Source organism: Hyaena hyaena, unplaced genomic scaffold (assembly GCF_003009895.1).
Source record: "Hyaena hyaena isolate Hyena2069 unplaced genomic scaffold, ASM300989v1 scaffold_832, whole genome shotgun sequence".
NCBI lineage: Eukaryota > Metazoa > Chordata > Mammalia > Carnivora > Hyaenidae > Hyaena > Hyaena hyaena.
In genome coordinates this window covers 548,016-561,641 of record NW_024081466.1, presented here as the reverse complement: position 1 = coordinate 561,641, position 13,626 = coordinate 548,016, and the positions used below count along the sequence as shown (strand labels likewise).

Sequence of the window (13,626 nt, the reverse complement as noted above, 5' to 3'; positions counted from 1 at the left end):
TCTGACCCTCCCCTGCTCACGCTGTCTCACTTTCTCAAAAAATAAATATTAAAAAAAAAAAAAGAGTCAGACACTTAATTGACAAAGCCACCCAGCTGCTACTAGGACATTTACTTTTCTTAGCTCATTTAAAATGATGGCTGTCTTTATTTCCATAAAAGTATGGAGGACTCACATTTTTGTTTTCTTTGAAAGTTAAGGATTTCTTCTGTTCTCTCTCTTTTTTTATTAAGTTATATTTATTTTTGAGAGAAACAGAGCATGCACTCACATATGCAAGGGTGGAGGGGCAGAGAGAGAGAGGGAGAAGAGAAAATCACAAGCAGAATTCATGTCGGCACAGAGCCTGATGTAGGGCCCAAACCCACAAACCGTGAGATGATCACTTGAACCAAAATCAAGAGTCAGACACTCAACTGACTGAGCCACCTGTTCTCTTTCTCTCTCTCTCTTTTTAAAAAAATTTTTAAAATGTTTATATTAGAGAGTGTTTGTATGAGCAGGAGAGGGGCAGAGAGACAGAGAGAATCTGAAGCAGGCTCCAGGCTCTGAGCTATCAGTACGGCCTGACATAGGGCTTGAACTCATCAGCCATGAGACCATGACCTGAGCAAAGTTGGATGCTTAACTGACCGAGCCACCCAGACACCTGCTTCAGATACCCCTGTTCTCTTAGTTGTTTTATATGTATTGTCATCAATAAAAAGGATTCTAGATTCCCTGAAGATTGACAACTTTTAACTCTGCTTATAAAAAGTTTAATAATTTTGAGTAAATTCAGTTACTAAGCCTGTGGTTAAAGAATTAGTATTCATTATGAGCCAACTGTATTGCAGAATATATTTTTGTGTGCCTAACTATCAAACTGTTTTGGGGATCACCAGAAAATACTAAAGAATCAGAATCTTCACTTCATTTTTGGTAAATTTTTTCATCCGTAATCCTCCATAGTTTCAACATTTCAGGTAATTAGCATCTTTATCCTTTTTTTTTTTTTTTTTTTTAGCATCTTTATCCTTAATTTCAAGTAATGTAGTTTAGGAAAAGACAATGAAAATTTGTTAAAAATCTCCTATGTGCCAGGTCCTAATACTAAAATTTAAAACAAAACTTAAATGTTTTTTTAGGGAGTCTTTAAAAAATAAATAAGTGCTATTTATTAAATATAAACACGTTTTTAAGAGTTCTGTAGACGGTATAATGAGAGCAGGAAAGATAAACGTGCATAGACAAATTGCTAATTTAGATTATATAGTGACAGATGTGGTAGGAAGTCAGAGTTTTGTGAGCACTACAATCAGGAAAAATGAGTGTGTGGGGGGAAGGGGAATTTGGAAAGAATTGTATGGAATTTGAGGTGGCCAGTAGAAAAGGTAAAGAAGTTGGTTCTGTCTACTTGAGAGAATTTCATGCAGAACTTTGGAACTTGGGATGGGGTCAGAAAATCAGGGAGAGTAGTTTAAATAGGCATTAGGGAGTCATTAAAATCTTTTGAGCAAGCTTTTGACATTAATTTTCAAGAAAGGTTGCCTGAGAATAGGCAAAATAGTTTGGCATAAAAAGCCCTTTTAGTTATTAAGTTTCTGTAATTAGGTATCTTAGTCTTATTTGACCTATTCAGATTTTAGATTATTGAAATCATCTATTGCATGAAACATTAAAAAGATCTGAAATTTTTATTTAATTTTATTTATTTAAATTAAAAGTGAATGTTCATGCTTTTTTTTTTTTAACTTAGCGTTTCTGCTAGTCATTTTTTTTTTTTTTAATGTTTTATTTATTTCTAGGAGAGAGAGAGAGAGACAGCGTGAGCAGGGGAGGGTCAGAGAGAGAGGGAGTCACAGACTGAAACAGGCTCCAGGCTCTGAGCTGGCAGTCAGCACAGAGCCCGACGTGGGCCCCAAACCCACGAACCGCGAGATCATGACCTAAGTGAAAGTCGGACGCTTAACCGACTAAGCCACCCAGGCGCCCCTGCTAGTCATTNTTTTATTTATTTCTAGGAGAGAGAGAGAGAGAGAGAGAGAGACAGCGTGAGCAGGGGAGGGTCAGAGAGAGAGGGAGTCACAGACTGAAACAGGCTCCAGGCTCTGAGCTGGCAGTCAGCACAGAGCCCGACGCGGGGCCCAAACCCACGAACCGCGAGATCATGACCTAAGTGAAAGTCGGACGCTTAACCGACTAAGCCACCCAGGCGCCCCTGCTAGTCATTTTTTAAAACGACTTTATTGGATACCATATACCATAAAGTCACCCATTTAAAATATACATTCATGGTTTTTAGGATATTCACGGGGTTGTACACCATCACCACAGTTTAATTTTAGAACATCATTCCCCACCAAAAGAAACCTCCCTCACATTAGCTGTTATCTCCATTCTCCTTTGCATCCCCTTCTTTCTCTAGTCCTTAACAACTGCTGTTTTTTGTCTCCATAGAGGTGCCTATTCTAGATAATTCATATTAATGGATTCATGCATTATGTACCACAGTTATACTGTTTACATTTTATGTCCTTATGAAAATCATAGTTTCAGGTTTTTTTTTTTAATTAAAAAAATTTTTTTTAAATTTATTTCTGAGAGAGAGAGAGAAACAACGTGAGCAGGGGAGGGTCAGAAAGAGAGGGAGATACAGAATCTGAAACAGGCTCCAGGCTCTGAGCTGTCAGCACAGACGCGGGGCTCCAACCCTCGAACACTGAGATCATGACCTGAGCCGAAGTCAGAAGCTTAACCGACTGAGCCACCCAGGTGCCCCTATAGTTTCAGTTTTGACCCCACATCCAATTTTAGTAAGTACCATGTCTGCATTTATGTAATATATCTTATCCCAAAGAAGTTAAGTTGGAGAAGCATAAGTAAGGGTTACCTCATTTCTTCCAAATTAGGAACAATGATTCTGTACTTGATTTCCTATTTTGTGTATAACCCCAAAAAGTTGAAACATAGGAGCAATCATGTATTCAAAAATTAAATATATTTAAGATTTGCCATGTAGTGTATTAATTAACGATGGGAACTTTTTTATTATAGTATATTCAGCAGAACATAAGAGCAGATTGTTCCAATATTGACAAAATTCTTGAACCACCTGAAGGCCAAGATGAAGGTGTATGGAAATATGAACATTTAAGGTAAGTCTTTATGATATATCAAAATAGTAGGATTTCCATTAGTAAAAATAACCGTTAATTGATGATTATGAATCATAAATAAAATCATTATGTAATCGTAGACTAAAAAGCCAAATTTTAAACCTTCTATGTTTACAGTATTATAAAATTTTCAATTTTGTTATTTACTGATTGTTTTCTACATTTCTGGATTTGGGCATTATTATCTTTTTACATAATTTTTTTAAAGCTATTTTTGAGAGAGAGAGAGCACACACGCAAGTAGGGGAGGGACAGAGAGATGGGGGAGGGAGAGAGAATCCTGAGCAGGCTTCACACTGTCAGCATGGAGCCTGATGTAGGGCTTGAACTCCCAAACCACAAGATCATGACTTGAGCTGAAGTCATATGCTTAACCAAATGAGCCATCTAGGCACACCCCGTCCCTTTTTTTTTTTTTAAAGTAATCTCTGTACCCAATATGAGGCTCAAACCCATGATCCCCATGATCCCAAGACCAAGTTGGTATCATACTGATGCCCCTATGCAGTTTTTCTTAACCACAAATTATTCCTTAACCACAAATGAATTGTTTCTATTTCTCCACTCATGATAAACTTTTATTTCTCTATAAAGGAACACAACAAGGCTCTGGTCTAGGTTTGGTGTCTGATGAGCTGCCTGTTAACTACTGTGAATTTTCAGTCTTCCCTGTGGTAAATGAAGATTAATTGTAATTCTGAAGGAGTTTGGGAAATTTAGATACCCTGTGAATGAGAAAGTTGATGATTAGCAAATGACTAGTTAACAAGAGTTAACTTTAAACAGCTTAATGCTAGGGGTGCTTGGATGGCTCAGTTAAGCGCTCAACTCTTGATTTCGGCTCAGGTCATGATCTTGTGGTTTGTGAGAAGGAGCCCTGAATCAAGCTCCATGCTGACATCTTGGAGACTGCTTGGGATTCTCTATGCCCCTCCCTCTGCTTGCATGTACTGGCTCTCAAAATAAATAAAAATAAAAACTTAAAAAAAGCAGCTTAATCCTTAAGTTGCTAAGTTATTTCTTGAAGTTGTGAGCTTCTCTGTAAATGGGAGCTGAGCTGAGTTGGTAGGTTAAATATAAAGAATATAGCATGAGGTAGATGTTCATTAGGGTTTGTTACTTTTTAAAAAAAATTTTTAATGTTTTATTTATTTTTGAAAGAGACAGCCAGCATGAGCAGGGGAGGGTCAGAGAGAGAGGGAGACACAGAATCCGAAGACAGGCTCCAGGCTCCCAGCTAGCTGTCCACACAGAGCCTGACGCAGGGCTCGAACCCACAAACCATGAGATCATAACCTGAGCCAAAGTCAGATGCTCAACCGACTGAGCCACCCAGGTGCCCCAGGGTTTGTTTCTTTTTTATTAATTTTTAAATAATAAGTGAAATGGAAATAGGACTTTCCCTGAATAAATTAGACCACTTTTCTGTGATGAGTGCCACAGACTGTAGACTGGGCACTGTTTTTCTGTTTGGCTTGGTTTGGTCTGATGGGTTTTTTTGTGTGTTTTTTTGTTTGATTTGTTTGATGCTACTGACTTGTTATCTAGACATTGCTAAGACATAATATCTTGTCATAACAGTTCAGCAATTTCAGGATGCTAAGACTTCTTTGTACTCTGCCGGTTTCTTGGACAAATCACTTGACTCCTTGATCTAGTTTAAAGATTTTATTTTTAATAATTGCCACACCCATCATGGGGCTCAAATACACAACCTTGAGATCAAGAGGCGCATGCTCCAATGACTGAGCCAGCTGGGTTCCCCTGACAGTTTTTTAAAAACACATCTCAAGGGGCACCTGGGTGGCTTAGTCGGTTAAGCGTCCGACTTTCACTTAGGTCATGATCTCGCAGTTTGTGGGTTTGAGCCCCGCGTCGGGCTCTGTGCTGACTGCCAGCTCAGAGCCTGGAGCCGATTTCAGAGTCTGTGTCTCCCTCTCTCTCTGACCCTCCCCTGCTCATGCTGTCTCTCTCTCTCTCTCTCTCCTAGAAATAAATAAAAATATTAAAAAAAAGTAAATAAATAAAAATAAAAACACATCTCAATGCATGATAATTGAAAGTATGAAAATGTAGATATTTTCCCATTCTTATAAAAACAAAATAACACTTTTAGTGTATATTCTCTGCTTTTTAAAAATTTAATTAAAAATTTTTTTTAAATGTTTGTTTATTTTTGAGGGAGAGAGAGAGAGAGAGACAATGTGAGCAGGGGAGGGGCAGAGAGAGGGAGTCACAGAATCTGAAGGAGGCTCCTGGCTTTGGCTGTCAGCACAGAGCCTGACTTGGGGCTCAACCCAACCCATGGGCTGTGAGATCATGAACTGAGCCGAAGTTGGACGCTTAACCAACTGAGCCACCCAGGTGCCCCTCTGCCTTATTTTAATCAGCTTGGAAAATAATGACTTACTTACCTGTTAGGATTAATGATGAAAATAAGTGGGGAATTTTTTTTCACTTACAAGCATAATTCTTAACAACCGAGGGCTGATTTTATAGTATATAAGATTTTAATTTCAGATCTATGAAAACCTTTTCCTCCATATTTAATTAGACTATAAAATATGCAATATACAAAACATATAATCTTTCTCATGCATATTCCATTTGTCCTGGCACTGTTGTTTTTATATTTTTTTCCTGAATAGTAGCCACTTTATTTAGGTTTTATATTTATGTATTAAATCTCACATATGTATTCTTTTTTATCTTCATCATAATGTATACATCTTTATAGTTGACCAAGAAGAATTTCAAAAGTAGCTTTTTGGTTTTTTGCAAGTACTTGATGTAATTGATTTGAGGCTTAATACTTGCTCTTATTGGTTAATATAGTTGGTTATATTATGTTATTGGGACTTCATTCAAATCTCCCACTAGCCCATATGAAACCTTTGTAATTGGAAGAGATTCCCCTTCTGAGTGGATGCAATCCTATGCCAGGATGTATGGTTTAGAGATTAGAGTGTAGGCTGGATATCAGCTCTAGCTTGTCTCTTCAGCTGCACAACTCTACGTGTCAGCCCTATACTTAATTAATTGGAAGCTATTAGATTTCCATTGTGTGCCACAGATTGTCCCCATAAACACTGCCTAATCAGTTAGCGTAATTTTGCTTTTGGCCATACGTGAGTTAAACTAGATGGGAAATTTATTTTTCACCAACTGTCTTTATTACCACTTAGTGGAAAACAATTTGAAAACTTGGCATGCACCCTATAGGTATGGGGCAGTAGAGAGTGATGTGGTGATTCAGAAATAGTGTTATTTTTGTGATCTAAGAACAGCATTATTATTAGGGATCTGGAAATGAAATGCATTTACAGACAACAGATAATTTGACTCCTTATTTACTTTCTTCTATAGTTTTTCTTTCATGTATGTGTGTGGGGTTTTTTGTTTTTTCCCTTTTGGGACTCTTTAATCTATAACTAGTTTTAGCTTTGCATTTTTAGGGAACCAGACTGTTCCCATTTGTTGAGGAAACATAATAGTGGTTAACTAATTTGGTAAGATTTTTAGAGGGAGTGCGTTCAGTATCTTGACAGCTATTAAAGTAAGTTATCTTAGTGACATAGAGGATTAATGGTCTTTTCATAAAAAATAACAAGTTTGTCAGAAATGTTGATCTTGATGTTGTGCAATTTCCTCCATTCTTCATTTATTAAAAAATATATTTTGAACATTTACTATGTTCCCAGAATTTCTAGGCTTTATAATTTCTGTTTGGCAGTTTTAGAAGAAGAGTATATCATGAAAAAAATGCATACTCTATTAAGTGACCAAAAAGCAAGTCAAAAAGTTGTGTATGACACAGTCCAATATATTTTAATCTTTGCATAGAAAATCAAAGTTGCATGTAAATAATAATTAACTTTTGGGAAGAGGTGGTGGAATTATGAAGGACCTTCTTGTTGTACATTATATATTTGATCATGTTTAAAGTTTTCTTAAGGAACATGTTGTTTGTAATCAGAACAAAACTTGTACAGGTATTTAAAACATCTAGTTTTTTTCTCTGTATATGTTTGTATTAGATAAGTACATGATATTTAATATAACCGGAATCTTATTGTTAATATAAATATATATCCTTTGTTTATGTATATACCAACATTTTACTACTCTGCAATTGCTGATTATTTGGAATGTTTCAAAAAAATTTTTACACTTTCTGTGAAAATCTTTGTACATTTATCTGCATGTAATTCTGATTATTAGAATAGATTTTTAGGAGAGTGACTTAGTAAAAAAATTTATATACTTCCTAAGCATTTTGGTAACTGTTACCAAATTCAGAAAAATTGTACCAATATCCAGTGTATAATTATGATCAGCTCACTGAAGGCTGATATTGAACATTATTTTATTAGGGTTGTTGTTTTGGGTTTTGCTTACTAATCTGGATGCTTCTGTATGAAATATGCCATGTAAATTCAGATGTTGTTGACAGTGGTGACGAGAAAGGAAGGATGGTACTGATGGGATTCTGTTTTTACAGTTAGTATTCTAAAAGTAATGTGGAGAATGGATAAGACTTTTCATTTATATACTTGCATTTTTAGGCAATTCTGTCTTGAACTAAATGGACTTGCTGTCAAACTTCAGGTAATATTTTAAGTTAAAGCTATTATTGAAAGTTCTGATTTGTTTTCTGTTTTTGTAACTTTAAGTGCTTCCAGAGACTTACCCAGTATTTCTAATTATTCTGTAGTTTTACATGGGGGCGTAGTAACCCAAATGATAAACTTTTTCATTGTTTTACATATTAAGAAATGTAACCATTTCTAACAGAGTGAATGCCATCCAGATACATGTACTCAGATGACAGCAACTGAACAATGGATTTTTCTTTGTGCAGCCCATAAAACTCCAAAAGAGGTGAGACATTATGAAATAGAATGAATAATAAAATCATCATAATCTAAATCTCTCCAAGAAAGTGGTCAATAAATTTTTAGTGTTTTAGTTCACTGTTTATTTTGTGGTTTGGTTTAGAGTTCTTTGGGTTTTTTGTTTTATTTGTAAAAAAATTTTTTAATGTTTTATTTCTGAGAGAGAGAGACAGCATAAGCAGGGGAGGGTCAGGGAGAGAGGGAGACACAGAATTTGAAGCAGGCTCCAGGCTCTGAGCTAGCTGTCCACACAGAGCCTGACGCGGGGCTCGAACCCACGAGCCGTGAGATCATGACCTGAGCCGAAGTCGGACGCTTAACTGACTGAGCCACCCAGGCGCCCCTAGAGTTCTTTTTAAGTTTATTGCCACAGTGCTATTTTAGGATTTATGATGATCACTTTTCATAATTGGATAATATCATGGGCTAGAACTCATTTGATGATTCATTGCCTGTTACAGAATACCATCTACCATATCCTGTATCCAGTGTATAATGGATGAGATATACATGTTTAGTTTTTTGGTTTAGTTACAATTTTTTTAATGAGAGAGCATGTGCAGGGGGTGGAGCAGAGAGAGAGAATCCTAAGCAGGTTCCATGCCCGACATAGGGGTCAGTCCCAGTAACCATGACATCATGATCTGAGCTAAAGTCAAGAGTCTGGTGCTCAACTGACTGATCCACCCAGGAGCCCCATAATTTCTTTTGATAGGAATAACTGTTGGTGATTACAAGTTTGATGCGTTATCTATTAAAGAAATGTTGCTTTTGGGCTTTGTAATCTTAAAGGTCAGTATTTTTTCCCTACTTTTTAAAATATTTTTTTAAAGTTTATTTATTTTGAGAGACAGAGAGAGACTGCGAACAGGGGAGGAGCAGAGAAAGGGAGAGAGAATCCTAAGCAGATTCCGCACTGTCAGCACAGAGCTCATTGCAAGGCTTAATCTCATAAACCATGAGATCATGACCTGAGCCGAAACCAAGAGTCGGACACTTAACTGATTGAGCCACCCAGGCATCCCTTATATTTCTTACTATCATTTGAAACCCACCGTAATGATTTTCCTATCCATAATTCATCCTATGTTGAAAAAGTTATTCATGTTGTTTTCTCCTCATTTAGTTTTTGTCATGGTGAGAGTTTAGGAAGTTGCAATTGTTTATAGAACTTTTTTAGTTACAGGTAGTTCCTTCATATTATCTAATATCCACTACATATTCAGTTTTCCTTAGTTTATCTAAAAAATTACAGCTAGTTTGTTTAAACTATGCATTGCATTTTCCTTGATCTGCATTCCTATAGTACATTTACTCATTGAAAATAATTGGGGTTAGGCCAGTTCTGCAGAATTATAGACCGTCAAATGATCATTTTATTGATAGACCTCTAAGGCTTGAACACAAGTGACTTTCCAGTTGCAAAATTAACATCTGGTGTTCTTTTATTTGAAAAAGCAAGTTCTCCAAAATAAGGAGTATCTGGTACCTGTCTAAGCAAATAGTACTTATTTGAATGACTGATTTTATTCAGGTTGTTACTTTTTTTGTGTGTTAGTTAATTGAAGTAATATTAAGATTGTGTATCAATTTATATCTGGGAAAATCTACATACTTCCACTGATAATTTATTGAAATTGGCTACATATAGTATAGTGAATTATGTGATAATTGCAATTAGGAAACTGAATCAAGAAAGTTAGTTTCATTTTGGCAAATAGTAAAGATGCATAATTCTCACTTGAGAATGGAAAAGATACCCAGTGTGTGATGTATTATGAGATTTATATAGACTGTCATTGTCATATCTGCTTTTTTCTTGATTAATAAGATAGGATGATCATCTGCATTTGGTTCCCGTGAATGAGTCTTAAAATTGTAACATTGGTTGCAGAAGACTAGCTCCATTGAATTGTGTCAAGGAAAGATGAATGATGGTGGAATTTTCAAGTGGTAGTTGAATGCAAAGGGATTTCTGTAAAAATACAAAAGAAAAATTTGAAAGGATACTTTCTGAACTCTTGGAATAATTGTGCAGTCAGGAAATAATAGCAGCTAACAAATTAGGAACTAAGAAAGTTGCTCTTACGGGTTAAAAGAACGAGGAGGATTCTAAAGTGGAAGAGGCAGGGTACTCAGCACCAATGATGATTTACTCAGTGTTCTTGAGAATTAAAGGGTTAATGCAACAGACAGAGTTAATTGTACATAGTGACTGTAAGTGACAAAGGTTGTAACTTGTTACCATCTACTAGCCCTTTCAGTCACATGCAGACTGCAGTAGCATTATAAATACATATTTGGCAAAGTAGAATTTATAAAAGCTTGTGAACAAATTACTTCTTATTTGGTAACCTTGTATATTTGCTAACTTTTTGCTGTTACAAATGATAAGAAATAGGATTATTTAACGGAGAGTTAAATAAGGAGGGAGATGGAGGGAAGCAGCTAAAAGTTTTTTTTTCCCATAAACGAATCAAAGATCTAAATTTATGCTGACTGATATAATAGCAGTCATGAACCACATGCAGCTACAGAGCATTTAATGTTGATAGTCCAAACTGAGATGTGCTCAAAGTATGAAATAAAATACCTATTTGAAAGAGTACAAGAAGACAACATCAAATATCTCATTAAGCGATAACTGGGTATCTGTATACAAAAGAATGAAGTTAGACCCCTGACTCACACCTTATACAAAAATTATCTCAGAATTGTTCAAAAACCTAAATATAACAACTAGAATTATAAAACTCTTAGAAAAAAACATATGTGTTAATCTTCATGATCTTGGACTAGGTAGTAATTTCTTAAATATGAATGACTCCAAAAGCACAAGTAATAGAAGAAAATATTCAGATTTTATCAAAATTAAAAAAATTTTTGCCTCAAAGGACACTGTCAAGAAAGTGAAAAGACAGTCTACAGAATGGGAGAAAATATTTTTATAAATCACATTTCTGATAAGGGTCTGATATCCAGATACATAACTATTACAACTCAGCAACTACGCACAATTGGATACCTGGGTGGCTCAGTCACTTAAGCATCCAGCTCTTCATTTTGGCTCAGGTCATGATCTCATGTTTTGTGAGTTTGAGCCCTGTGTCAGGCTCTGTACTGATAGCATGGAGCCTCTTTGGGATTATCTTCTTTCTCCCCATCTCTACCCCTCCCCTACTTGCGGGCATTCATGCACATACTCACTCTTTCTCAAATAAATAAACTTAAAAAAAATAAAGATTACCCAGTTAAAAATGAGCAAAGGATTTGAATAGACATTTCTCTGAAGAAGATAAACAAATGGCCAATAAGCACATGAAAAGATGCTCAACATCATTACTCGTCAAAACCACAATGAGAGTGGAATGTATGGAACAGAGTATCATTCAACCATAAAAGAGGGAAGTTCTGATAACATGCTACAGTGGTATAGAACCTGGAGGACATAATGCTGAATGAAATAAGCCAGACACAAAAGGAAAGATATTACATGATTCTACTTGCATAATATATCTATAAACAGCAAATTCATAGATGCAGAAAGTACATTAGAGGTTGCTAGGGGTTGGGGGATAGTGGACATGGGACATTAATGCTTAAAGGTTTATAGAGTTTCTGCTTGTGATGATGAAAACCTTTGGAAGCACATAGTACTGATGGTTGCACAGTAGTGAATGTAATTAGTGCCATTGAGTTGTACATCTAAACAAGGTTGAGACGAAGGAGGGGGCACCTGGGTGCCTCAGTCAGTTAAGTGTATGACTTCAGCTTAGGTCAGCATGGAGCTTGCTTGGGATTTTGTCTCTCCCTCTGTCTCCATCCCTGCCCCCTCCCCCACACTCTCTCTCAAAATAAATAAACTTAAAAAAAGGTTGAAATGGCAAAATTCATCTCAAATATATTTTACCACTTTTTTTTTTAAATGGAAAAAGAAAAGACACACCCCACAATGGCTTACACTTCATCCACTAGAATGATGAAAATATAAGAGATAACAAGAGTTGGCCAGGATGCGAAGAAAAGAGCATCGTCATACAATGCTGATAGGACTATAAAATACTGTAGCCACTTTGGGAAACAGTTTGGAAGTTCCTTAAAATGATAAGTATAGTTACCATATGACTTGGTCGTTCCACTTTTAGGTATATACCTAAAAGAAATGAGAGCACATGTCCATACAAAACTTGTACACTGATATAGTCACATTATCCATGATAGCCAAACATGGAAACGACCAAATTTTCTTCAACTGAAGATGATTAAATAAACAAAATATGATGCATGCACAGAATGGAAAAGTGTTCAGCCATAGAAAAGAATGAAGTCTGTAAGGGATTACAGCATTTTTGTATATATTAAAAACAAAGTATAAAAACATTTTGAATCAAAAGTAATATTCATGCCATAACAGGCAAATCCATGGAAGACAGAAAGTAGATTAATTGTTGCTTCAAGTTAAGGGGAGGAGAAAATGAGAAGTGACTGCTAGTTGATAACTGGGTTTGTTTTTCAGGTGATGAAATTGTTCAGAAATGTAGTTGATGATGGTTGCATAAATTTGTGAATATACTAAAAACTTCTGAGTTGTACATTTTATTTTTTAAATTACTGTCTAGAGAGAAAGAGACAGAATATATATGGGGGAGGAGCAGAGAGAGAGAGGGAGACACAGAATACAAAGCAGGCTCGAGGCTCCAAGTTTTCAGCACAGAGCCCAACGTGAGTCTTGAACTCATGAACCATGAAGTCATGACCTGAGTTGAAGTCAGATGCTTAACTGACTGAGCCACCCAGGTGCCCCTGAGTTGTACATTTTAAAAGAGAAATTTTGCCAGGGCGCCTGGGTGGTTCAGTCGGTTAAGTGTCCTCTCAGGTCATGATATCAAGTCCCATGTCAGGGCTCAGTGTGGAGCCTGCTTGGGATTTTCTCTCTCTCTCTCTCTCTCTCTCTCTCTCTCTCTCTCTCTTTCTCTCTCTCTCTCTCTGCCCCACCCCCCCACCCCGAAGCAGTAAACATTTTTAAAAAGAGAAATTTTGTGGTATGTGAGTTACATGTTAATTTTGAAATACCCCAAAGAATTTCATTAATAATTTTTATATCAGTTATATGTTGACATAATTTGGGGTATATAGAGATAAATAAATTATATCATTAAAATTAATTTTACCTGATTTACTTTTTTATAATGTAGCTTTATATGTTGTAACATTGAATTTTACAGTCATTCTGATATAAGACATTTTTCTTCAAACATGCTCATGTTTTTGAAATAAAACCAGTATAACAGACCTCATGTAAGAGGTAGATCTCTATGTTGATGCATTTTTTATATCCTTTCCTTTATAGTGTCCTGCAATAGACTATACTAGACACACACTTGATGGTGCTGCATGTCTTCTGAATAGCAATAAATATTTTCCCAGCAGGTAAATAAAACTTGTAAACATGGTGTTAAACTTTTTGGATTTAATTTAAAAGATTGATGTTATTAAAACAAACTAGGTTGCTACTTAATGAATTGTATTCTTTAAACTCTTTTTTTTTTAGCTGTTGTATAGTTAGTTCAGAC

The 13,626-nt window shown here is 35.9% G+C and overlaps 1 protein-coding gene across 3 annotated transcripts in view; it reads left to right on the top strand.

Moving 5' to 3' along the window:
• The window catches only part of LOC120222071 (MOB-like protein phocein), a 41,522-nt gene that overhangs the window by 24,726 nt on the left and 3,170 nt on the right, over window positions 1-13,626 (top strand). For all 3 annotated transcript variants that reach the window (XM_039219756.1, XM_039219755.1, XM_039219753.1), the window contains 4 exons: window positions 3,037-3,137; window positions 7,724-7,766; window positions 7,953-8,039; window positions 13,404-13,483. In XM_039219756.1, coding sequence (XP_039075687.1) covers window positions 3,037-3,137; window positions 7,724-7,766; window positions 7,953-8,039; window positions 13,404-13,483 — 311 coding nt within the window. The remainder of the gene's footprint in view (window positions 1-3,036; window positions 3,138-7,723; window positions 7,767-7,952; window positions 8,040-13,403; window positions 13,484-13,626) is intronic.